The 27,278-nt window shown below is 49.9% G+C and overlaps 1 protein-coding gene across 2 annotated transcripts; it reads right to left on the reverse strand.

The window, feature by feature from the left end:
• Window positions 1-4,898: 4,898 nt before the first annotated feature.
• Window positions 4,899-27,278, reverse strand: IFT27 (intraflagellar transport 27). 2 transcript variants are annotated; one of them, XM_065939196.1, is made up of 7 exons: window positions 26,851-27,278; window positions 19,755-19,834; window positions 19,344-19,403; window positions 16,289-16,348; window positions 12,482-12,599; window positions 11,461-11,570; window positions 4,899-5,117 (listed from the first exon to the last, which is right to left on the reverse strand). In XM_065939196.1, the coding sequence occupies exons 1-7, from the start codon at window positions 26,882-26,884 to the stop codon at window positions 5,019-5,021; spliced, it is 561 nt and encodes a 186-aa protein (XP_065795268.1). In that variant the 5' UTR covers window positions 26,885-27,278; the 3' UTR covers window positions 4,899-5,018. The 2 variants fall into 2 exon arrangements, with proteins under 2 accessions (XP_065795268.1, XP_065795260.1); XM_065939188.1 differs by lacking the exon at window positions 26,851-27,278 and adding an exon at window positions 25,217-25,371 and having other exon boundaries at window positions 19,755-19,916.

The following is a 27,278-nucleotide window of genomic DNA, read 5'->3' on the forward strand; positions in this document are numbered from 1 at the left end:
CAAGACTGAGTTCTTAATCCTGGCTCCATCACTAACTATTTGCAACCCAAAGAAGTCACTCTCTCTGTGTTTTCTCTGTCTCTAAAGTAAATAAAGGATAACACATTAAAAAAAAAAATCAATTGGTGTTCTGAGGAAAAGGGGTGGGGATGGGGGAAGACAGTTCCAAGTTGGGCTGGAAATATAAAGTTTTTATTAATGCTGGAGGTAGATAAAGCCTTGTGTCCGTGTCTTCAACATCAGTTCTTGGCCAGAGTACTGGGACATCTCTGACTCGGTCTCCTTAAGAGCACTTCCTCTCCCACTCCCTCCTCCAGTTCCCCCAGGCTGATCTTTCTAAAGTGGAAATCCAGAGGGAGGTGGGATGGGGGACCGGGATGGGGAATTCGTGTAACTCTATGGCTGATTCATATCAATGTATGACAAAACCCACTGAAAAATTAAAAAAAAAAAAAAATACTTAAAAAAAAAAAAAAATAAAGTGGAAATCCAGGTGAGTCAACTGTGTTAAAAACCTCCCAGTTTCCCACTTCCTTCTGGAAGAAGTCCAACTTTTCGGGTCTGTGTGCTCCATGCTCTTGTTCTGTCCTTCTCTCCAACCTCTCCCCTGCTGGGTGCCCCTCACTCCTCATTTGTGCTTCATACAACCCCCCCACAAGGGGGACCCTGCTTCATGCCTCAGGGCCTTTGCATGTGTGCTTCCCTTTTTCCAGAATTCTCTTCCCTGGCTGGCATCGAGTGTTTCCCTGCAAGGTCCCTGGAAATACTTCTTGCCCACAAGACTTGAGCCCTTTGAAAGCACAGCCTCAGCCATCCCCAGTATACAACAGGGCCCTGCACTGCGATGGATCCAGGGACGGGATCCAGGTGCAGAACCAAAGGTTTCTCTCTGCAGCTTCAGGACGCACAAAACTCCTCCAAGAGATTTGCGTTGGCATGATTCTCAGCTCCCCTCCTGGTCTCCACTAAATTTGTGCTGATTTTTATCTCTGTTTGGGACTGGAAATTTTTTAATTTCAATATATCATTTTAAAATACATGTCCTGAGATTTCCCTAGTGATCCAGTGGTTAAGACTTCACGCTTCCATCTCATGGGGCATGAGTTTGACCCCTGGTCAGGGAACTAAGATCCCACAGGCCTCAGTGTAGCCAAAATGTGTTTAGGAAAAAAAAAAAAAAAGAAGAAACCTAAAAAAAGACACATTTTAGCATCAGAATGCATGTATTTTAGCTACAGCAGGTAGCCTCCTGCTCTCTTGAGTCTCCTTGCAGAAGGCCATCTAACCAAGGCCCTTTTCCCAACTATAGAAAACTACGGGCTGGTGTTCACGTGTCAGTGTCAGGGGGTGAACCACTGGGCGCAGGGACACCCCCTGGGGCTGCCTCCCATCCCATCCACATCTGAACGGGGAACCTGTCCATGGTGGGACCCCAACAAAGGACTTGGCAGGCAAAGTGCCTGAGAGCCCGTGTTGGAACTGGGATCTACATTTATAAATGATCACCCCAAAACACGACAGGCCCCACTGTATTTCCACCCTCCAGGCACCTGGGCTTCTCTGCCCCCTTGGTAGGAACCCAAGTGATGGCAGCAGGCCGCAAAAGTTACCGTAGGGGGGTCAGCCTCACAGAGCCAGAAGTGAATAGAAGGAGGCCGGGTGCCCGCCCCCAGCCCTCTCCTTGCAGAAGGAAGGAAACTGTGGAGGGGAGGGAATGTCTCAAAGACACTGGGAGAAGTGCTCAGCTCCTCCTTCACAACGGTGGGGGAACTGGTGCTGGTGCTTTGGGGCGCCACTGGGGTTCAGAAGTGAAGTCCTGGCTCATCTTTCTCTCCTATGGCTTGTAGTTGATCCCAGGGCAGACGCTGAGTCCCATTCATCTTCAGATCCCCCAGGAATCCATGCATACAGCTGAGTCCCAGTGTCAGCCACCAAGTAAAGAAAGTGGAAAGTGGGCTTTCCACTTCTAAGGGGCCCATGAACCAACCACACTGAGAGGGGGCTAGACGCTCTGCCCTCGTTCAGATCTTGCTGAAAAGTCCCCTTCTCAGGAGGATCTTTTCTAGACTCCCTATTTCATATCGCCACCCTCTCCCTGGCATACCTTCTGTGCTCCCTGCTTGTTACCATCTGTCAGATGCAGAATTTTTCTGTTCAAGTGAACCTCTTTCTCATCCCACTAGAATGTAAGCTCCCAGAGGGAGGAATTTTTGCTATACTCTCAAAGTCCCCAGTACTTTGGCCACCTGATGTGAAGAGCCAACTCTTTGGAAAAGACCCTGATGCTGAGAAAGAATGAGGGCGGGAGAAGGGAGCCATAGAGAATGAGATGGTTAGACGGCATCATCGACTCAGTGCACTTGAGTTTGGGCAAACTCTGGGAGACAGTGAAGGACAGGGGAGCCTAGTGCTGCAGTCCATGTGGTCACAAAGAGCCGGACACACCTGAGCAATTAAGCACAGTGCAGTTGACTGGGAATCTCAAGTCGGTGGGCTCCAAACCTAACCCATCTCACTTTTTCTAATTGCTTCATCCTGACACGCTCTGCCAAGCCCTGCTTCCCACTGGGTCTTCATGTCGGGGGTCGGGGCAGGGGGCGAGTGGGGGGCATCCCAGCACATTTCAGGTTCTCCTAGCTATTAAAACGCAGACCAGGCCAGTTTAAAATTCCAAGTCTTGGTTCAAAGGTCCTCTCCAGAATGTGGGTGGGCGGGGGAACACAAGATTTCCGCCCCACCACCATCTCTCTGGGGCACCTTGAACAGAAGGGCCAAGGGTGGGTCCTCTTCTTTCTTCTCAGGCCCTCCCTTGGTTGGGTTCTACCTGCTGAAATCTCCTGGGAGATGGGGTGCCTGGCTCCTTGGGGGCGGAGCCTCCTCTGTGGCTGGCTTCTTCCCAGGAGGGGTCAGTCCTGCCAGCGGAACAGGAGCCCCCTGCCAACTTCTTTGGTGGTGGGGGGAGCCAGAGCTCTCTCCTGCAGTGGCCCTTTGCCTTTGGAGTCCCGCTCTCCGTGTGGATCCCTACATGAGCCCTGGGGACCCCTGAGCAGTGGAGGTGGGGCACTGGTTTCCCTTGCTGGCCGGCAGGCTTCTCCCCCTCTCCCCAGTCCCCCTGGAGGGAGCCCGCACAAGTCTAGAGGATGTGCCAAACTCCCCCTAGGACGCCCTCAACAGCCCATCCCTGCAGCTGGCACCAGGCTTCTGCAGCTCTGCAAGTGTGTAGCTGGGGAGCAAGATGTCAGCTTCCTCTTCTGGGTAGTGTCCTCTGTCTGGATTTAGGATTTTCCTGGGGGGATCTCCTTTGCCTAGTTCTGGGGGCGGGTGCTGGAGAGGGAGGGGTCCCCATTCACCAACACCATCCACTGTCACTGCCTCCTCCTCTAAATGACTCGAGGTTCTAATGTAAACAGGAAAGAACAAGGAGCTGAGGGGCTGGAGTGGCTCCTGGCAGCAGGGCCAGTTCTGCCACCTCCAAGACACCCCTGAGGGAGCTGCCTGGCCCCAGCCTTCTGCGATCTCTTTAGGAAGTGGGTTTCTTAGCATCTTTGGCCAAAGCTGTGGGTCCCGGTAATGAATTCTGGAGCAACTGGAAACGTCCCCTCCAAGTCTCCTTGGTTGTTTACTGTAGATCTTCCCATCCTTGGAACATGGGCCAAGAGACTAACAGCTTGAAATGACCAGTGCCTAGAGAAATGTCTGGCACATTGCAGGCCCCTACCCTCTGAAAGGATGACTTGGTGGGAGAACACCAAGTTGAGTTGTGGCTACAGTGAGTTTGTGTTGAGAGGTAACAGGACGGGGAGGGAGGGGCCCGAGGTGGTGGGCACTGTGTCCGACACCCTTCATGTGCTATTCTGAAATGACCTTCAGGGGCAGCCTAGCCATCACTGCCTCCTGCTCCCGGTCAAGTTCAGGCAGACTCAGGAGAAGGCGGCCACTGTGGGCCAGGCTCTGGAGTCCGTGATCCTGACTTCGGTTCCTCATTCGTAAAAGTGGGAAAAAGATTCTGCGTTGTGAATATTAAATCAGCTAGTATGTATAACATGCCCAGCTCATGTAGAGACATGGCAGGTCATAAACAGGAATGAGAGTAATTTCCATTCTCATCTCTATCCCTGGGACTGACCCAGGTCTGTTTACCCACGAAGCCACTGCTTGGACATCTCCACTCCCACCCAGTGGGGGACTGAAGGAGGGCTATGACCCTCTGGGGCGCTGGAGCAGAAAGAAGCCGAGACTCTGGGGTGAGGGTTGACAGTCGGAGGTGGGCTGCGATGCCAGATCTCGGCCCGTGGCCCTGATGGAAGAGGCACTGAGGAATTTCCGTGGGTCTTTAATCAGGGGAGTGAAATGATGAAAGTGGTGTTTTAGGAAGATTAATCTGGCAGCAGAGACAGGATGGAAAACAGTCAAGCTCAGTGCAAAGAATTACGACTGCCGCCCGGCTCGCTGAGAGGCGGGGTCATTAAAGGAAAGTGGCCTCGTTCTTGGCTCCCTGGGTGCTCAGGGTTCCTGGCAGCTGGGAGGGGGCTGGGTCTTGACCAAGGAGAGGCACCCAGGGCGGCCGGCAGAGGGCACTATTTTGCCAGGGACAGTAGTCATCACCAGGGAGCTCTGGCATCTGGAAAGCAAGCAGACAGACAGCAAAGCTGAGTCTGTTAGAAGGAGGAGAGGGCCATCAGCCTGCTGGCCAGGCAGCAACTTCCAAGCTGAGCATTTCGACTGCGGCAAATTGTGGGTGGGCTCTTGTTGGGGGGTGTCCTCCGGGGAAGGCAGGATGCCCACTGTCCCAAGGGCCAGCTGCCACCACAGGAGGCTCCAGGGCTACTCTGGGAGCAGTGGCCAAAGAGTAAAATGGCTCCAGGGCTGCCCCGGCCAAGAACAGAATGAGCTGCTGCTTCTCCATTTTCTCATTTTATTTAAAGCTGTCACGATAGACCGGAAGTGCCAGGCAGCTCCATCTTCTCCCATGTTCCGAGGAGACAGAGCCCACGGCCGGGCTCCATGGTGGGGAACGGTCACACCAGCGCCTGGAAAACCTCCAGCTTCTCCCGATACAGGTGGTGAAACTGCCTGGCCAGGTAGTGGAAGGGGGTGTCGTAGTTTTCCGCCTCCTTCTGGAGAGACAAGGTGAAGAAGGGTGGGTTGGCTTTAGGATCATCGCAGACAGCTGGCATTCCCCATTCCTCCCTCCTGTCGGGTCCTCTGACCTCCGATCAACCTCTTCTTCCCAGCACTCGGGGCTGCTACTACCGCTCCATCCATTTTACAAGAAGGCAACTGAGATGCAGAGATTAACATCAATTGCTGAAAGCTACACTCTTGCCCGTGATGGAGCTGGGTCTGAACCTAGACCTGTTCCCACAGAGCCTGTACTTTTAGCCACTCTCACTGTGTGACAGGACATCAAAATGAGACTCGTTCTTGCTTAGTTTTGCCTGAGGTCCCAGAGGTCAAAGCAAAACAACAGATGGCAGGCTCTGGAGGGAGGACCAGGCTGGATGGAGGTGGGGGCGGGGTGTGCTGTGGTATTTCCCCCAGGATGGATGTGGGCGCTTCTCTTCTCCCTCATCCTGAGGTCAGTGGGAGGGTCCCAAGAGAAGCCTACAGCCCAGGGGCTTAGGAAGGTGCTGGACCCAGGCTTGGGAAGCACTGAGGTGAGGGTGGGGCTGGCTGTTTGGATGGCTGAGCAGGATAGGAAAGAACACAGACGGCCTGCACTACCTCCTCCTGGGGTTGCAGCCATGCTTCCCTGGACCAGCAGAGGGCCCTGCAGGGGCCCAGTGTGAAGTGGTCCTAAAGGGACCCCGCGGGGACAGCCCCCAGGAGGGTGATGGGTTCCAACACCAATGGATGGCACAGAACCGAGGTTGCAGGAAGGGTGAGCAGCTGTCACCTGTGAGGCGGAAGCTGCAGGTGAGAAGCCCCCTATGGGGGTAGGGAGAGCATCTCAGATACCTGGCAAGTCCAGAGGGGCCAGAACAGGTCCGGCAAAGCAGGCTGGAGGGGAAGCACAGGTGTAGAAACACAGACGCAGGAGCCCAGTCCTGCTTCCCACAACAGGCTCAGGGTGGAGCTGACTTTAAATCAAGAATTTTGACAGTCACTCAGGACTGGCCATTTTTATAACTGAAACAATGAATAATTTTGTGACTAAAGGTGCCCAAAGGATTTTTTATTATCTGAGAGATTAAAGTTCTGGATCTTGCCCTAGATTTTCTCCATCCCGTGGGAAGAACTGGCCCTATAGGGTGAGCATGACAAGCTCTGGGGGAAAGAAAATGATACTCTCTCCACTTAGCTATCGTTTGTCACTCTCTATGTGCGTGCCCATGGGTATTTAAAAAAATTTTTTTAAAGAAATAAGTTGGCAGAAGAAAGCACCCACTACTTTTAAGACAGTAGCTCAAACTATGAATGCACAAGTACTTGTTTTCAGACAATCCTTGCCTGCTGGCCAAAGTGCAGCCTTGAGAAGAGACAATGAAATAGACCCACTAAAACGGAAGGATTTCCAAACCAAAGGATGTAACGAGGTCATCAAGCTCAGTGCCTCTGTTTTAGACAGTGGTCTGGGGTCCCAGGTGTGCAGTGGTCCAGCTGGCTTAGGCAGAGCCCAGTCTAGAATTCAGAGGCCCCATATATGAGAAGAGCAGCATTTCCACTCTGCCAGACAGGGTGACAGAAACAAGTATGTGAAACCAGATCCTGCAGAGAAAGTTACTGGACTTTCCAGGAAGGCAAGTCCCAAGGCAGAGGAGACAAGTCACCAACAGAAGAACCAGAGGTGTCAGTGTGGAGAGGGGGCTGAGCAATGAGAGGACAGCTGGTGGCCCAGACAAGGGTCTGTACTAAGTTCGCAACTACCAGGGACTGGAAGGCTGTCACTCCCCAGTAAGACATAAGAGGAATAACTCAGTTGTATCTGCAAGGGGCTTCGGGTTGTACAGAGTGTAACATCCTAGGCAACGTCAAACATCAAAACATTACCTCGGCTGAAAGTCTAGTTAAGTGTTGAATGGGAAGAGAATGAGGCCGGCAAAGCACACGCTTGAGGATTTCTAAATGAACCTGAAAGCTCTTAAAAGCTAGATCTTAGGGAAAACGCAACATAAAAAGTAGGGAATTCAATGGAGGCAAGCCTCTTTATACACATGGAGTGCTCCTGAAGTAGCAGATGTAAACGGAACCATTTTCCAAATGCACTAGGAGGGCTTGCCAATGACAGGAGTCCTTTTGTTAGATGACAAATCATAGTCTCGTGGACATCTATGGACACCTGTAGAGTAGGTCTGCTTTGCATGAAGAATCCTTAGAGCAGGGTCAGACTAGTGCTTAATCTGACCTAGAATTCACCCCCTAGAGACTCCCAAAGTGGGCTCTGTGGGAGGCCAGAGCCCCTTCTAGAAGGTTATCGAGCTGGGCAGGGCTGTGTTCTAGTTCTAGTTCTACTGCTTGTTAACTGGGTGACCAGGGAAAGCTTCACAGTCTTTCTGAGTCTGTCACCAGTGAGATAAAGAGAGCAGTAGGACTGTAGGAAGCCTAAATAGATAATGCGTGCAAAACACCTGGCACACAGTAGGTGCTCAACAAACATCAGTTCCCTTCCTCTCTTCTTTCTGCAAGAGGAGCCATCCCTATGGATCTTACTTGAACTTGCTTTTATTTAGTATTGTCCAACTTCTTTGAGCAGTAAACAATGCATTACAAATTTTTAACTTCTGCTTAAAGAAATGCTTTAAATTTTTTTGGTGTGAAAATGCCAAATATTGAGGGGTGTCAGGAAGTCAAAAAGAACCACAAAGGACCCCAAATAGCCAAATCAATCCTGAGAAAGAACAAAGTTGGAGGCATCATAGTTCCTGTTCAAACCATACTGCAAAGCTACAGTAATCAAAACAATATGACACTAACATTAAAAACAGATACAAAGAGCAATAGAACAGAACTGAGAGCCTGGGTGTAACCATATACAGACACGGTCATCTAATATTTGACAGAGGAGTCAAGAATACTCAAAGGGGAAAAGATAGTCCCTTCAGTAAACAGTGCTGGGAAAACCAGATATTCACATGCAAAAGGATGAAACTAGAACCCTAACTGACACCACTCACAGAAATTAACTGAAAGTGAATTGAAGACATGAACTTAAGACATGAAATCATAAAATTCCTAGAGGAAAACATTGGGGAAAAGATCCTTGACACTGGCTTTGGCAATGATTTTATGAATATGACACCAAAAGCATACGCGACAAAGGCACAAATCAGTAAGTGGGACTTCACCAGCATTTGCACAGCCAAGGAAGCCATCAGCAAAATGAAAAGGCAATGTGTAGAACGAAAGAACATATTTGCAAGCCACACATCAGATAAAGGGCTAACATCCAAAACACATAAGGAATTTGTACAACTCAATAGCAAAAACATAAACACTATGATGAAAAAAATGGGCAAAGGATCAATAACAGATATTTTTCCAAAGAAGGTATTCAAAGGACCAACAAGTATACGAAAAGGCACTCAACATAATTAACCACCGGGGAAATGCAAATTAACCATATTATGTCACCTCACACCCGTGAAGATGGCCATCATCAAAAAGACAAGAGATAACAAGTGTTGGTGATGATGTGGAGACATGGGAAGCCGTGTGCACTGCTGGTGGGTGTGAAAACTGGTGCAGCCAGTGTGGAAAACAGGATGGAGGTTCCTCAAAAATTAAAAATAGAGTAGCTGTATGATTCAGCAATCCCACCTCTGAGTCTGTAACCAAGGAAATGAAATCACTATCTTGGAGAGATTTCTTCATCCATGACAATAGTCATGACATAGAAACAACGTTCAGTGTACACTGATGAGTGGATAAAGGCAATGTGGTCCACACACAGAGGAATACTATTCAGCCACAAAAAGAAGGACATTCTGCCATTTGTGACAACGTGGATGAATCCTGAGGGTATTATGCTAAGTGAGACAAGAAAGACAAATGTTGCTATGTTGCCACTTATGAGTGGAATGTAAGAAAAGACAAACTCAGACACAAAGCAGATTGGTGGTTGCCCAGGGCAGTGAGGGTGGAGGCAGGAGAAAGGGGCGAAGGTGGTCAAAGGGTACAAAACCTCCAGTTTTAAAATGAGTATGTTGTGAAGATGGAATTATAAAGAAAAAAGAAAATCAAACAGCAGTAACTAACACAACATTTTAAAGCAAATACACTCCAATAAAACAAAACAAAACCAAACAAAACAAATGGCCAGGTAAGACAACTGTGGCTGCACTTAGTGAGAAGAGAGGAGGAGATGGGCTTCGCTGTCTCAAACGGCATTTGGTTGTATTTCCTTTTTAATTACAGCTTTCTTAACCGAGCTGCTGGTGGTGCTTCTGTTGGCATCAGCTCAGGGGGGACTAGTTAGCCTGCAGAGTTAACATCAAGTGCTGAAATGCAGCCTCCCCAGACATCATTTATACCCGCCCATTTCAATCGTGTAGAGGCAAACACCTGACCAGAGTTTAAATGTCCAGCCCAGTGGCCTCTGGTGATGAAAGTTGGGAGTGAAGGTTAATTTCTGAGTTCTATCAAGAATTCCAGAGAACGTGGGATATTGGGGTGAGAAGGCAATTTCCACGATGTGAATGGAGGAGGAGGGAAAATCAAATATTGTTTGCTGTGGGTGGAAGAGTCACTGCTTTGCTCAAAGGCGTGCTGCGTACAACATGGGCAACTCTCTATACAGTAAAAGTTCACTAACTGGAACTTCATTAATGTAGCATTTGTGATTATTGGACCAGAGGCAAGACTGACATTCACCTCCAACAATCTAGGAATACAATGATTTAGAAATAATAGTATAAATGAGATTACTAGGGGGAATATTTATACTTAAAAAAAGCTAACATTGACAGAGCGTTTACTATGCCCCAGACTTTGTGCTAAGTGTTTTTATATTCACCATCTGACTCAATTCTCATATTTATTACTCAATGAGGAATATATTTTTTCATCCCTATTTAATAGGTCAGGAACCTGAGGCACAAACAGGTTAAATAACACTCACAGGGCCCACAGAGAGGGCTGCTATTTACCATCAGAGGACAGAGCACCCGACTTTACTTGCTACACTTTCCCTAAGGAAAGCATGCTGCTTTGGGGGTGTTTAAGAAGTTCACATCCAGGGACTTCCATGGTGACCCAGTGGCTAAGACTCTACCTTGCAATGCAGGGGATGCAGGTTCGACCCCTGGTTGGGGATCTAAGATCCCATATGCCATGGGGCAACTAAACTTGCACCCTGCAACTACTGAGCCTGCATGCCGCAACTAGAGAGTCTATGTACAATGGAAGATCCTGCATGACAATGCAACAAAGACCCCCATGTGCCGCAACTAAGACCCGATATAGATAAATAAAAAAATAAAGTTCACCTCAGTATAGGAATTGAACAGCAGCGTCTGTCAAGTTTTGTAGATGCAACAAGAGTGCCTGTAACTTAAGTGGAGTTTGAGCAGAAAACGACCTCAGGGCTATTTATTAAGTAGCCCACTGACTCTCTGCGAGAACCAAAGAATCAGGGCCAGAGGCCACAGGGCCGGGAGTGAGGTCCAAGTAACCACTAGGGATGTTTCAGGCTGTGCCAGGCGTGGCAAGTCTCCCCAGCAGCCCCAGGAAGGGGTTGGCCCCTGGCCCCTACTGGCTCTGAAGTGGATGTTTCTGGGTGGCTCCTGCCGGGGGCAGTGTTCACTTGATTCACTGCCATCATCGCCCAAGCGTGCATCCAACTGGTGTAGCCTGGGTCACATGCCTGCACCCCGGCTGCAGGGAGGCTGGGAACTCAGAACTCCCCGTACAGGAGGGGCTTCACGTGACACTGTGAACACGCCAACATCATGATATCGTGTACTGAAAGTGCTGGGAACAACCCACTCTGTCCCACTTCCTGAGGGCTCCTGTGGCCTGGAGTCACTCTGGGGCTGCAGTAAGGTGGCGACTGGGAGCAGTGAGGGGAACCAGAAGTCGGGGGTCCCAGTCCTGGTGCAAGCCTTTATGAGGCACGTGACCTTGGGCCAGTCATGTCACCCCATCAGGAAGTGGGAAGTGTGGGCCACCTCCAGGATCAGGGGACTGATTCTAAGGGCCTATAAAATAATGTGCCAACATTGCCATAACCATGCCTCCTGCAGACGTCCAAAAGCACTGTGACTGAACACCACACGCTGGTATTCCTTACTAACTGGGATCCAGCTTTTCCCAGGGCTGGCTGGCTGATCCGCTTCATTGTAACACACGAGTGACTCTTGCTATATTGAGATGAGATCTCAGGCGAAGGATGTAACATCAGCTCCAAATCAGGCTCCGCGTATGGTGGGGTAACAACTCAATGCATGCAAGGTCACATGAAAAAACCGCTTCCAGCCAAGGCCCCGCTGCAGACTGGGCTATGGCGCAGGCGGCGGTACTTACCACGGATGTTTCAAAACATTCCAGGCCTTGGCCCAGTGCCCACGCCTGGGCCTGGGCCACATCCACCACTCGCCTGCCAGCCAGGTCTGTCTTGTTCCCCACCAGCACACCTACTCGAAAGAGACAATCAGAGCATTGCATTATAACCGTGGCCGTCTGGGAGGACAGCTGGAGAGAAAAAACAGCAAGCAGCCTACTTTTGAGGGGTGTGAAACGTCATCTGAGAGAGGCTGCCTGACCCCAGGTGGTGAGCACCAGCAGACTCTGCGCTGGGCCCCAGGGGTTGAAGCAGAGTGGGTGGCATGCCCTTCCACCTGCAGTTTTTGTTCAGCCACTTTTCTAGACCTTGAAGGTACCTGCCTGCCTTGTCTCTTTAAGGCTCCAAGTGCTGTGAAGGCGAGGACCAAACCAATGTGAGCATTTGCGATCATTCCGAGTGCATGGACCAAACTTTCAAAACGGTCATTAATACTAATATGAGGGCTGGGCTCGGAGTCAGGGATGCAGCGTTAATTTAGTTCTGTTGCCAGCTGTATCCGCTGCAGCTAATTTTTGAGCCTGGCTCTGGGGATCGCTTTCCCTGGTCTCTAATGAGGAGAATTTGTTGATCTCACATAGGGATGAGAAATAAACTGATGGAGAGCATTCAGAAGTGACAGCGGGCCTTGCATGTTTCCTGGTGGCCCACATACAGGAGAAAAAGAGGGTCGTTTCCCTGGGGTGAGCCTTCCAGAAACAACTCGCATTTATATCCCAACACCTTCCCCCTTAGTATCTTTGAGTTGCCCCACAACCCTGCCAGATGGGCATCACCGGGTCCATTTTACAGACTCAGAGGTATGGCAACGCACCGAGGTTGCCAGGGCTCCGAAGGGGCAGAGCCAGGGTACAGTCCCAGTTGCCACACTCAAAGCCCAGAGCATCTTGTTTTTGCACCCACAGGTACCTCTGCAGTGACCTGTGCCTTTGAACTTGAAGGACAGAGGAGCTGCTGGAAATCCTGGATGCCTGCAGCTCTTACCTGGGAGGGTGGTTCCTGGAATCTGCGACCGAGCCTTCTCCAGCCACTTGCTGCAGTTGGTGAAGGACTGCTCGTTGGTCACGTCGTAGACAAGACACAAAACATTGGGACTCTCCCACTAGGCAAGGGGGACGGGATGCGAACACGTCACTGACGGCGAAAGTGACTTCTAGGCGGGGAGGCGATATGGCCTTCTAAGGGGACATGTGGGTGGAGGGAAATGAAAAATCCTAAAGGGAAGATGAGTCAGAAAACTGAGCCACACCCATGGACGAAAATGATTCACCCACAGGAATGAATGGGAAGGCCTAGGCATAGTGACCATGATGGCGAGAGCTCGAGTCCATGCCAGGCTCTCTGCTGGGCATTTTCTGTGCGTCACTGTGAAACCTCCCAAGTCTGCAGGGCTGGTTTGAAGATCCCTACCGTGTAGCTGAAGGTACTGAGTTCACAGTGGGTAACTGACTTGCCCAGGTCACAGGGGATTCAAACACCAGGGTGGAGCTGATGCCTTTCTCTACCCAGAAACGCTTTGTCTGCCCCGGTTCCATGAACTCATTCTGCTACTTGTTCTCATTGAGAGCCCACTCTTATGCAAGTTGATATGCTCTTCTGCTCTGCAGGGCTGAAAACGCATCCTTCTTTTTCATTAGCCAGTCACTGGAAGCTGGTTTGCTTACATCTTCTTAATAAGGGTTGGCTTTTTAAAATGCAAAGCGTACGTTCTGCTTCTCCAGCAGTGTGTCAGCCCTAATCCAAACCAGAGTGGCCACTGGACAGGGTTTATGGTCCCAATTAAGAACCATGGCTAAGCTCTCAGGAGCCGGCACCTTCAGGGGCTGCGCAGAGTCCTGGGCCACCCTGCTGCCTGGCACAGGCTCTGGGACTGGACTGATGCTCATCTTGTTCTCTGGGGACCCCCATTCTGCACAATTAGAGCCCGGTTTATTTCTAGGGTGTTATCACCTCCCAGGGAGTGAGGGAGAAGCCTTTTCCTTTTAGCTGTCCTTGGAAAGTCAGCCTGGAATAGATTCTGCAGGCCTCCAGGATGGGAGGAACTTAGACTAAATTGATGATGCCCTTACACCTTCACTCCACAGACTATCTCAAGAACTCTGGTTGAAGTCACACTGACCACCTCTGTGCGCATGCAGGAGAGACCTTCTTCCTCCAGGCCTCAGTGAGCAGACCCAGGATGGGCAGCAGGCGGCCCTGACTTCCCCAGACACATCATCCCCTTTGCCGGGCAATGCCGGCCATTATGTAGGCACGTGGTAAAACACCAAGAACTGATGTAGGAGGCCAACCCTGTGTGAAATTACCATCACTAGATCTATTACTCTCAGACAAAACAAGACAAAACAAGAAAAAAAAAAAAAAAAAGGAGGGGGGCAGCAAACAATTTCTATTAAAATGTAGCTGTTCTTGGAAAGGCAGGGGCTCTGGAGATCTCGAACCTGCTAATTAGCTCACTGGCCCAGATTACCTTGGAAGGTACAGCAAACTGGATCCTAAGAGGAAGGCTGTGCTGGCTGGAGGAGCCTGGGCAGCAGGGGCGGGTCCCAGAGCAAACCTAGATGGGGCAGGCTTGCAAATATGGGCACAATAAAGGACAGAAATGGTATGGACCTAACAGAAGCAGAAGATATTAAGAAGAGGTAGCCAGAATACACAGAAGAATCATACAAAAAAGATCTTCACAACCTAGGTAATCACAATGGTGTGATCACCAACCTAGAGCCAGACATCCTGGAATGCAAAGTCAAGTGGGCCTTAGGAAGCATCACCACGAACAAAGCTAGTGGAGGTGATGGAGTTCCAGTTGAGCTATTTCAAATCCTAAAAGATGATGCTGTGAAAGTGCTGCACTCAATATGCCAGCAAATCTGGAAAACTCAGCAGTGGCCACAGGACTGGAAAAGGTCTGTTTTCATTCCAGTCCCAAAGAAAGGCAATGCCAAAGAATGCTCAAACTACCACACAATTGCACTCATCTCACACGCTAGTAAAGTGATGCTCAAAGTTCTCCAAGCCAGGCTTCAACAGTAGATGAACCATGAACTTCCAGATGTTCAAGTTGGTTTTAGAAAAGGCAGAGAAACCAGAGATCAAGTTGCCAACATCCACTGGATCAATAAAAAGGAAGAGAGTTCCAGAAAAACATCTACTTCTGCTTTATTGGCTATGCCAAAGCCTTTGACTGTGTGGATCACAACAAACTGTGAAAAATTCTTAAAGAGATGGGAATACCAGACCACCTGACCTGCCTCCTGAGAAATCTGTATGAAGGTCAGGATGCAACAGTTAGAACTGGACGTGGAACAACGGACTGGTTCCAAATAGGGAAAGGAGTACATCAAGGCTGTATATTGTCACCCTGCTTATTTAACTTCTATGCAGAGTACATCACAAGAAACACTGGGCTGGATGAAGCACAAGCTGGAATCAAGATTGCTGGGAGAAATATCAGTAACCTCAGATACACAGATGACACCATCCTTATGGCAGAAAGTGAAGAAAAAATAAGAGCCTCTTAATGAAAGTGAAAGAGGAGAGGGAAAAAGTTGGCTTAAAACTCAACGTTCAGAAAACGAAGATCATGGCATCTGTTCCCATCACTTCATGGCAAATAGACAGGGAAACAACGGAAACAGTTACAGACTTTATTTTTTTGGACTCTAAAATCACTGCAGATGGTGACCACAGCCATGAAATTAAAAGACGCTTAAAAAGCAGAGACATTACTTTGCCAACAAAGTTATGTCTAGTCAAAGCTATGGTTTTTCCAGTGGACGTGTATGGATGTGAGAGTTGGACTATAAAGAAAGCTGAGTGCTGAAGAATTGATGCTTTTGAACTGTGGTGTTGGAGAAGACTATTGAGAGTCCCTTGGACTGCAAGGAGATCCAACCAGTCCATCCTAAAGGAAATCATTCCTGAATATTCATTGGAAGGACTGATGCTGAAGCTGAAACTCCAATACTTTGGCCACCTGATATGAATAACTGACTCACTGGAAAAGACCCTGATGCTGGGAAAGATTGAAGGCAGGAGGAGAAGGGGACGACAGAGGATGAGATGGCTGGATGGCATCACCGACTCAGTGGACATGAGTTTGAGTAAACTCTGGGAGTTGGTGATGGACAGGGAGGCCCGGCGTGCTGCAGTCCATGGGGTTGCAGAGTCCGACACGACTGAGCGACTGAACTGAACTGAACTGGAAGGTGAGCCACGCTCTCGGACCTCGAGGGCACCCCCTAGTGGGGAAGGAAATCTTTGCTCCAGACCTAGGAAGTGGCATGCGTGCTAAGCTGCTTCAGTCGTGTCTGACTCTGTGACCCCATGGACTGTATCCCGCCAGGCTCCTCTGTCCATTGGATTCTCCAGGCAAGAACACCATAGTGGGTTGCTATGCCCTCCTCCAGAGGATCTTCCCCAGCCAGGGATCGAACCTGTGTCTGTTAAGTCTCCTGCACTGGCAGGCAGGCTCTATACCACTAGTGCAGGAGGACTGAAAAAAACATCCCTAGGAGGGGGTTGCCTAAGAGAAGAGAGTCATCAGAGTCCAGAGCTACTCTGGCACACTGGGAGCCCAGCTAGTCCAGAGTTGAGGGGAGGGGCAATCACAAATCACATGCAAAAGCTGCTCCTACCTGTCAAGGGGCCACAAGCCCCAAGGCTGGGAGGAATGTCCTCAGAGAATGTTGCCATGGTCACCCCTCCTGCCGTCAGGAGTGCAGTGGGCATTGTTAAGGGGCAAACCTTTGGAGGGGGGGGAGGTTAGAAAAAAGACTGAATGCTACTTGCCAATTTATCCAACATTTCAGAAAACAGCTCTTTGCCGGCCGAGTCAAAAATGAAGAGTTCCTGGAATCAGAAAGGCAGGTCTCAGAAAGTTGAGAAAACCCCTGGCTGCACACCCAGATAGGACTCCCGCTCACCCACAGGGTGATCCACATGTGCACACGTGCACATACATTTATCTCTTGCCCTGGGCAGGCAGACGAGGAAGGGAAGAGGAACGAACTCAGGTACAACTGTTTCCCACCCCAAGCAGCCCCTTCTGGGTGGCGTCTCACCTCTTCTAACCCCGAGTGCAAAAATACCAGGAACAAGCTGACTCCCCACCTGGCAGAACAGAATGCTAAACAGGCTGACAAGTGCTCTGGTTTCCAAAAGGTCATTCTGTACTTTGTTAACCAAATTGATTTTCAAATCTTGAAAAACGATCCTGTTTAAAGGAGGTCACGGAGGAGGCCTGGGGAAGGCATTTAAAGTAGGACAGTCTGTCAGGGTTCTGGACAGCTGAGGCTTGATGCTGGCAGAGGGCTCAGGATGACCCTTCCTGCCCGTGTCTCAACCTTCGCCGGCCCAGGTGAGAGCCCCTCCCTGTTGCTGCTATTCCAGGAAGTCTCCCCCAGTGCCCTGTCTGAAGGTCAGCATCATCCTCTGCTTTGCACATTGGCGATGGCTGTGTTCATCTTATCCCTTCTCACTGCATCCCGGGTACTTAAAATTGCTTTTTGCTTATGGACTGCTTTGACAATCTGGCAATTCTTAAACCTTCTCTCCAGGAAAGTACATGCAAACATTATTGTTTGGTTGCTAAGTCGTGTCTGGCTCTTCTGTGACCCCATGGACTGTAGCCCGCCAGGCTCCTCTGTCCACGGGATTCCCCAGGCAAGAATACTGGAGGGGGTTGCCATTTCCTTCTCCAGGGGATGTTTCTGACCCAGGAATCTCCTGCCTTGGCAGGCTGATTCTTTACCACTGAGCCACGAGGGAAGCCCACAGGCAAACGTAACAGCTTGGAATTCAATTTCAAGGGTTGAGCTTTTCCACAGAGAGATGCGGGTTAGGAACCTTGGTACTCAGAAAGTTCTGAGGGTAAGGTCCAGAGTCCAGTCTTCCTCACTTCCTCTTCTTTTTCTCTATAGATTTTATTAATTGAATATAGACTTCTATCTATTTATTAATAACATAATATATGGCAGCCCAAGTCACCAAATACTGTTACAAAATATCCCCTCACTTTTGCTAACTGAAAATCAGGATATCGCTTTATTCTTTTCTTCAAATCATTACAAAACTATGGTGCGGTAGAGACAGTCATATAATTAGGTCCTGGTTGTTGTTAACTCAATGGACAGGAGTTTGAGCAAACTCCGGGAGATAGTGAAGGACAGGGAAGCCTGGCATGCTGCAGTCCACGGGGTTGCAAAGAGTCAGACAGGACTGAGTGGCTGAACAACAATTAACTGTTTCAGGAGGGAACCTGACCATGGCAATGTCACAGCTGAAATATGTACACCTGAGTTCCTAGCCTTCTTTTCTTTCGGCAATTGTTGGCCTCACCTCCTCTTCTTCGTCCCTTCCTTACAGGGCTTCCCATGTTCCCCTCATTCTGTTCCGAAATGCTCAGACAAGTCTAGACCAAGTCCTGGCACTATTAGGTAGCTAGTCGGATGTGAGCAGGGCCTGCTCCATCCTGGACAGGACCCTCTTTCCTTCGCCCACCTGGACACTGGTGATGAGGGCATGCCCAGACATCCTTCCGCTCCTAGTCCTTGACCATCTCTCCTAGTCAAGGACCACTGCTAACTCTCCAGCCTTATCAAAGTCAAGCAAGATAAAACCTCCAGCACAGGTTGGCACAGGCACACCAAGACCTAAATGGTGACTCAAAGTAACCAGGGGTTCATTTTGCTGTATTGGTGATAAATTAGCCCTGCACTTTCTGCCCGCCCCCGTCCCCACCCCCGCCCCCGCTGTGGGTTACACTTGGGTGCTTATGGGTAAGCCGCCTGTGCACAAGGAGAAAAATTCTAGAACCTAAAGCTGTCAATCAACTTTGTCAGTCACATGATGCAGGGCACAGGGAGGGACCACCGCTCTGAAGACCCCTACCACACCCCACTGTGGGGCTGCTTCTGATTTCCAAACAACCTGTTCTTTCTCAAGAGGATACTCTTGTTTTGCTTAATAAACTGTTGCTACTTAAAACTGTTCTGTGCCAAAGACAAATATCATATGATATTGCTTAAATGTGGAATATAAAAAATGGGCACAAATGAACTTATCCTCAAAACAGAAATCAAGTTACAGACACAGAAAACAAACTTATGGCTACCAGGAGGCAAACAGAGAGAGGGATAAATTGGAAGATAGGAATTGACACATATACACCACTATATATAAAATAGATAACTAATAAGGACCTACTGTATGGCACAGAGAACTCTACTCAATAGTCTGTAACGGCCCATTGGGAAAATAATCTGAAAGTATATCACACACACACGGGCTACACGCACACACACACACACACACACACACACACACACAGGCTACACACACACACACACACACACACATATACATGGGGGCTTCCCTGTGGCTCAGATGGTAAAGAATCTGCCTGCAATGCAGGAGACCTGGGTTTGATCCCTGGGTTAGGAAGATCCCTTGGAGAAGGGCATGGCAATCCACTCCAGTATTTTTGCCTGAAGAATTCCAAGGACAGAGGGGCCTGGAGGGCTACAGTCCATGGGGTTGCAAAGACTTGGACACAACTGAGCAACTACTGAGAGAGAGAGATACATATATATACACATATACATCTGATTCACTTTGTTGTACACCTGAAACTAACACAACTTCACCAACTACATCCGACTAAAGAAAAAATAGCTGCCCTATGTCTCTCGACTGAAGTCTTTCCCCCAGAAGGCGAGAGCTAGGAAATCGCTGTTCCCAGGGACAGCGCTGCCTGTCTCCCGGGGAGGAGGACAGTGGCCACGGAGTCCTCAGGCAGAGCTGGGGCAGCACGGAGCTCCCTCGGGGCAGCAAGGGGACCACTCACCACACTGTCCCCCGTGTCAGGGACTGGCACTGTCTTCACCACCAGATCCACCCCTGTCGTCTGTGGAGGAAAAGGAAGAAGACATACGTCAGGGGGCCCCCAGGGGTGTGCTGTCAGGAAGAGCACCCACCCCGGGAGGCGTGTCCCCGGCTCCAGTGTCTGTTCTGGGCTCGCTTCTTGTGCAGAAGTCAGAGGACCTAGTCTCGTCCAACCCCCTGCCCACGAGCGGGCTCTATGTGGTGACCAGCTGACCACAGGCGAGTCTGCTCCATACGGCTCCGCACCCTGTGGCTTGTGGCCATTCGTCAGGTCTCTGAGGGCCTCTTAAGGACAATGGGAAAGTCACTCCCTTAGGGCTATCTGATCACTTCTCTTTAGGCCTCTGCCAGGCCTACGACATCCACATCTCACCAGGGTGTAGTTCTTCTGGAAATGGGCCCCGTCGCTGCGGAACAGCTGCACCAGGGCGGTCTTGCCCACGGTGGGGTCTCCTGCGAGGTCAGAGTAGAAGAAAAACACTGCTTTCACGCTAATCTGACTCAAGGATCTCCCGCTCCAGAAACAGTCTAGAAACTGAAAAACTTCAGTGAGTTCTCAGAGAAGCTGTGCCTGATTCTCATGGGAAATTGCCCTGGGGTTGCTGGCAGGGCAATGGGTCCATGAGACCCATTTTCCAAACCAGCCTCATTTCTTCTGGACTAATCCTTTCATCTACCAAAACTGACCCAGAAGGTAACAGAGTGGAAGGAGGGCTTCTGAGTACTGGAAACAGAACCGAGACTCTTTCACTGAAACACATCTGATGGGGAAAACCTGTTCCTTACAAACTTGAACTTACTTTGAAGTCTTGAAGGTAAAAAGCTTCTCAGGTGGTGCGAGTGGTAAAGAACACACCTGCCAATGCAGGAGATGTAAGAGATATGGGTTCAATCCCTGGGTCAGGAAGATTCCCTGGAGGAGGGCATGGCGACCCTCTCCAGTATTCTTGCCTGGAGAATCCCATGGACAGAGGAGCCTGGTGGGCTACAGTCCAAAGGGTCACAAAGAGTTGAACACAACTGAAGTGACTTAACACACTTGAAGGCAAGGAGGTATGACCACGCACAGATTTATGGGTTCAGGTGACTAACTGAACCACTTTGAGCTTAGAGCACTCATCCTTAGAATCCTGCATAATTACTGGGGGGCAGAGGGGGTGAGAGTTAGGTGGGACCATATTTATGACAAAGAGTCAGGGACCACATATGCCACCTGAAACCCATTTCCAAAGGACATTTTCCACCTCCACCTCCTGGTACTCATTTGCAACCACTGTGGACCCATCTTCCCAGGGCCTCTCCTCCAAGTCTACTGGCAACAGCCACTGGTTCCTCTAAGTTCATCTTATACCTTCCGGGTCCATCTCCTCAGCTTTCTTTTGTCAGTGGACAGCCCCACAAATTGGTACCTCCAAACTAAAAGTTCATGTCACATTTTCAAGTCTGAGACCTGGACCTTTCACAAGGCAGCAGGGGCAATTTGTTCTGGAGTTCCTCCCGGGCCCCCAGGGGTGCTGGAGACTCTCAGGGCTCATCCTTCATTCCCCTGCGCCCTCCCAACATCCCCACCAGCAGCTCTGCGTGGCCTCCTTTGATACCACACTGTTTTCATTTGCAAGATCTTTTCCACCTTGAGCTTCATACTGACTCTCCCTCCATCACCCAGCACCTTGGCGGAACACCTGTCTCCTGCTTTCTCACCCCTTTGATCCCTCAGCAAAATCGCCATCCTTCTTAGTTGCATCCTTTGATGTCATCTCCTCACCTTAACCCACATCATGGGTGGCCCAGCGTTCCTTTTACTTGACTCCTTGATAGCCTGCTGCTCTGTTAACTTTTCAGTTTTGACTTTTGTCACCTCATGTGAGACAATTACTTGACTACTCGTGACATTTCATTTCACGTTGACTTCTCTGGGTCTGAATGAGCTAGTCAGGTCTTGCTTTTCTATCTGCTACCACTTCTTAGAAGGGAACCAACAAGGGTTGAGCCTCCATTATGGACCCATTCATACAGTCTCATTCACTCCTTCCCAGGCCCCTTACTTGACAGATGAACATACTGAAACTCAGAGAGCTAAGTAATCTGCCTAGGATTCCAGTAGCACACTCTTTCCGCCAGTCCACCCCTCTCCTAGAACTCAGGGACTCTTCTGGCCCATTTCTAAACTGCCCCTGCAGGTCCTCATCCCTGCAGCCTTTCAGGGGATGACTGTATCCACCCTCCCGGCTTCAATTTTGCTTCTGCATCCAGTTGGAAATTGGCTCCTCCTGCTTGTGAAATTCCCCACAGATCTGTTCTGGTTAATTTCATATATCTTGCTTCTGACTGTCAGTCAGAGTTCCCCATACTTCTGGAAAACCTCCGGTGTTGGCTAAGGAAGGATCTGAGCATGCGCAGGAAGGGGAGCCAGCCGATAAACACGTTTGCAGAGCAACAAGATGACAAGTGCGAGTTCAAATAGTGCAAGCTGAGAACCAAGGTGTCTGAGGGCGTGGGGAGGAGAGAAGCTGATGAGGGCTTTCATCAGCAGGGAGGACTTCCCTGGGAGAGGCTGAGCCCAGGGGTGATGGCGGGGACAGGGGACGACGGGTGCACTGCTTGATGGAAAGGGTGCCATCTGCAAGGTCACCTGTGACCTCATAATTGCCAAGTTCAGTGGTTTTCCCCTAGTCCTCATGCTCTTCAACGTCTCTGAAAGATGTCAGCTTGAAGGAGCACCCCTCCTTCCGTGGCCCTCTGGCCCTGGTGACCCTGCACTGGCCTGGTCCTTCCACTGCTCCTCCCCCTCTCCGCCATGTGGACCTTCTTGTGCTCCATCCTTAGCCCCCATCCACTCTGTCCCACTTATTCTTGCTACTTTTGCTGTCACTTCACTTGCCACAATCCATCTCCCAAGCTCTGCATTTCCAACAACCTGTGGGTGTCTCCACTGCAATGCAGGGCCTTCACCCAATCTCAAGTGTGTCCACAGCCATGCTGGGGCCAGAGCAGTCCTGCCCACCTGTCTCACTTGTTCTGGTCACCATTCACTCTCACTGTCCCCAGACTTCACCCACAGTCACCTCTGAGGTCTCCACCTCCTTCCTCCCATGCCCAGGCGGCCGTCTCTTTATTCCTTACATCCTTCGCTGGGTCTCCAGCCCGAATTTCCTTTGTTGTCAGGGCTGACACTGCCCTAAGTTATCTTGAACATCAACTGGGTCTCCTGTCTCAGACCCAAACTCACCCGTCTGTGCTCTGCCTTGTGATGCTGGGGCTGGGGCTCCGCACACACACTTCTCTGTCTCCCAGGGGCTTCCTGTCAGGCTCCGCCAAATGTGAGTTCAAGAACTCTTCCAATGTGGAAGGCTGGTGGTGGGGAGGAAGAGGGACTTGCTCCTTCTCCGTTGCTTGCAGTTTCTCTTAGCAGTCTCCTAGCGATGGCCTTCACCCCAGCAGCAGAGGTCAGCTGCTGCCTCTCATTGTGTTGCTTGTGGTTCTGCACTTTTGGGCCAGCCTGAGTACACCCCGTCAGAGACACTAGCATTGGTGGGTAGGGTCCCCTTCTCAGAGATCTGCAGCTCAATTCCGAGGGCCCTTCTAAGCTTCGGGGTTCTGACATCTTCCCTCTGTTCCTGCAGCCCTGGGGTGGGGCTCCTTCCTGAAGTTCCTCTCTGTGCCGCCTCACTGTTCCCATTTGTCTTTCCAGCCCTCCAGCACATGTTTAGTGACCATCCCATGCTAAATTCTCACTATCTAGATACTGAGTGTAGTTTCAGCTTTCTGCCTGGACCCTACCTCATGCAGCACTCAGTAACAGAAGTGATCTTAAGACACAGCCCCTCGGGATGGTCTGGAATTGGCTTAGTGGTGTCTTGCCCTAAACACTGGGCCTGAGCTCCCGGCTAGCGGGCAATGGGTCTTAGTGATCTGTGGCAAGGGCTGACATCACACACTGGGTACCACTCCGGCTGGGCAGTGTCCCCTCCTTGGAAATCTGGATCCTAGCTCGAGGGTGGGGGAGGTTCTTCTTCAAGCTTCTGACAACCCTGATCTCTACCTACTCCTTCAGTGTCATGACAATGTTGTCTCCTGGGTTTTTCAGTTCTCTGACACCCGGTGAACCAATTCCATACATTAAAACCTCTCTGCTGAAATGCCTAATGTATCTGTTTTCTTGACTAGGTCTGGACTGCAAAAACTTCCCAGTTGGCCCTATTTCATTTTTGTTTTTTCTTGCTGTTGTTCTTTCACCCTGAGCTCAGCATCGACAGACAGACCTTCATAAAACAGAGCTTTCCCCTGGTGATGTGCTCACAGAGCCTGTCCAAGGATGCTTTCCACTGTGTACCCTTCTCCACCTTCCAACCCTGTCTCCGGCTATCCCTTACACAAGATCTGGGCTCTACCCTCCTATTCTCTTGCTCCCTGAAAATTCCTCGAAGAAAACCTCCTTCCAGGTCTCCCTAATACAAATCTTAATCCTGCACAATTCTCTGCCAGGCAAAGTTAAAAGAATGTCCTTCTGATGACCAGCCTCTGAAGGTCATCTCTCGCTCCTCTGTCTTTACCTGCCTGGCGACTATGGCTCACTGCTGGTGGCATGAGACTTGTCAGAGCAACCTTCCAGGGAGGCATAATTATCACCCCCATGTCTGTCAAGAGGCACGAAGTACATGGTATTCAGGGCACAGATTCCAGCCCCAAGGCTTATGAGCTGTGTGACCTTGGTTTGGTAATCTCTCTGGGCCTCAGTTGCTGCATCTCCAAAATGGGGAATAACAATATCCATCTCAGAGAATCGTCATGAGGATCTAAGGAGTTAACATGTACAGTGCCTGACATATATTAAGTAATATTTAAGTGATCTGGAAGCACATAAAATACAGATAAATGTTAAGGTTTTTTTTCTCTCTTCGTCTGAACCAGGATAATTAGCAGCCGCGCCTTGAGGTATTCCTCTGGGAGCTGGCATACAAAGGGTGTTCGATTTGAGTGTGCTGCGTTATAAGCATTTGTGTGCAATCCAGGGCTTCCTTCAGTGCAGGAGTGGGCTGGGTTCATCCTGGGATTCCCAGTGCACCTTGTGTGGTGACTTACACATAATAGGTGCTCAGTAAATATGAGGACTGAATGAGCACTTGAACTGAGTTATCAGGACCTTTGGTAGCTAGTTATGTGAGGGAACAGAGGCAGCTTGACCCCATGTAAACAGCTGGTCAGTGCGGGAGGAGGTGCGTGTGGGGGGGGCGGTGGAGAAGGAGAATTTGGTGGGTGGTGGAGATGGGCTGGGCATAGTGATCCACTGCACTGAGGTCTCTTGGTCCCTGGAAACTTCCAAGATGAGATAGATTTCCTTAAGGCCTCCAAAGGAGGCTACAGATTGAGAGCTAGGTTGGAGTTCAGGAACGACTTGTAAGGCCATGGACAAAACCAGGTAAAACTAGTATCTGAGGGTATGAGTATAAAGGACAAGGAGTCTAGAATCAAGGCCTGAGATGGTAGCCTGTGGGGCTAACAACAAGCCCTGAAAATCAGATCACCTGAGTCTAGATCCAGCTCAGCCAAATCCAGCTGTGTGACCCCGGGCAAATGCCCCAACCTCTCTGGGTCTCAGACAGGCCCCATCTGTAGAGGAGAATGATGATAATCCTGACCCCACAGAGTTGTTGAGATGACCCATGCTGAGGGTATAGCACAGCGCAGGCACAAAAATGATGCTCAGTAAGTTAGCTTCGTGATGGAAGTTGATTTAAAAAAGAAATAGGAGAAAGAACAGTCAGAGAAAGAAGTCCATTAAAAAAATCTAACTTCAGAGAAAAACGTCTCCACTTTATCCATGAAGAGACTCACTTTATCCATGAGGCTCAGAGAAGTGCTTTGTCCAAGAAGACACAGCCAATCTGTGGAATTATTTTTGTGGCACAATACTGCCCCCGCTGGTGCTCTGGAAACTAGACACTGCTTTTGAAGACCATTCATTTCTTTTGCTCCAGCATGATCTGAGTGACTTTGAGCAGTCATCTTTCTGTGTGACCCTTTTACTTCCAAACTGGAAAAGTCATTATAAATACCACCCTTTGCAGTTTGAAAGAGAAGAGTCAAAAAAAAAAAAAAAAAAAGAATCTCCTTTTCCTCTCACTGCTCCTTTTCTGAATTGGTCAGAAACATCTGGAAAGGTCACAGGTTTCAACAGTAACACAAGTTAAGAATTACGGAGGTGAGCAGATCTGGGGGTGGGAATCCCGGCTAGGACCTTCCTTCACTAGGGGGTGACCTTGGGCCAGAGACTTCATCTCAGTTCTCAGTGAGGTCAGAACAACTCAGCATCTGACCCAGGGCGCCATGCGGTGCGGTGCGGTGCTGAGTGGCTTAGTCGTGTCCGACTCTTTGCGACCCCACGCACTGTAGCCCGCTAGGCTCCTCTGCCCATGGCGATTCTCCAGGCAAGAATACTGGAGTGGGTTGCTATTCCCTTCTCCAGCGGATATTCCTGACCCAGGGATTGAACCCAGGTCTCCCACACTGCAGGCGGATTCTTTACCATCTGAGTCACCAGGGAAGTCCAAGAATACTGAAGTGGGTAGCCTATCCCTTCTCCAGGGGGACTTCCCAACTCAGGAATTGAACCAGGGTCTTCTGCATCGCAGGCAGATTCTTCACCAGCTGAGCTACCAGGGAAGTCCTACCCCAGGGTGCTACCTACTGTGAAAGGGTTAAATGAAATACATGTGCCTGAAAATGCAGCAAGGACTCAGGAAAGTACATCTGTGCTCTGAGGTCCCAGGTCCATAATCCAGGCAAATGTTACTTCTCATTTCTAAATGAGCAGTAACACCACAAATGTGCATGCCGCATAAGCATTCATTCTACAAATGTTTATTGAGTATTTCCTACGTTCCAGATGTACGTTCTGGGAGCTTGGGATGTATCAATCAGCAAAAAAGATTCCCACTTTTGGGGGAATCAACATTTATGTCCTCAAGATTATGGGGCAGCAACCATAACTTTGGGTCTTAAAGACTACATACATGGTATTTTTGCAAACTCTGGTCAACTGGACATTACTGTCTCCTATCCCTGTTTTCAGAAGAATGGGGTCAAGGAAAAAAATCCCATAAGTAAAGACCACCTAAGTCACTGATGCTAACTTTGGAGTACAGCACATGGTTTAGTTGAAGCATTTATGGTGTGCTTAGCCTGATTTTTTAAAAACCTGTCTGCTCCTCTTGAGTACAGCTCCAATTGGTGACGGTGGTCTCAGAGTATAACCGGGAGGGAAGGAAACCAGCTGCAGCTACAAGTGTGCTCTGGAAGATAATTATCCCATGCCTAATGGAATTTACTATATCAGTAATTGCATTAACTCGCCTTTGGGAGAGAGAAAGGGAAAGAGGGTAGACAATTTACGTGAACAAAAGCTCTCAACAATTTATGAAGTCTCTGAACTCCGGACACTGTACTCGCCCGCAAGTTTTCAGACTCACCTGCCAGGATGCATTTGGCTGCCAGCTTCACCATGGTAACCAACCACCTCCACGGAGCAGACAAGAGAAGAGCGGCTGCTGGAGGCGTTGGTGGCCCTGCCTGAGAAGGGGAGTAGGGAGAACTGGCGCTCAAGGGGCCAGTGGCCGTGGTGAGGACCGGGACAATGGGGCCTGGACCCTTCGGGCAGCCGGCGGGGCGCTATCTGGCGCTAGGGTCACGGTGGGGCGCGGAGGAGCGCTAGAAGGGGTAAAAGTCTTCAGAAGGCAGCCGGGAAGGTGCCAGGGAGGCGACGCGGCTCCTGAATCCAATCCGGCCCCCGGCAGTGCGGTTCGGGAACAGTGACCCAGAAACCGTCCGGTCCCCAGGCCCCAGCCCCACTGTGGCTGTGATCGCGGGGCAACCACCGCCCGCCTGCCCCGCCTCTTCA

Source organism: Muntiacus reevesi, chromosome 1, assembly GCF_963930625.1.
Source record: "Muntiacus reevesi chromosome 1, mMunRee1.1, whole genome shotgun sequence".
Taxonomy (NCBI): Eukaryota; Metazoa; Chordata; class Mammalia; order Artiodactyla; family Cervidae; genus Muntiacus; species Muntiacus reevesi.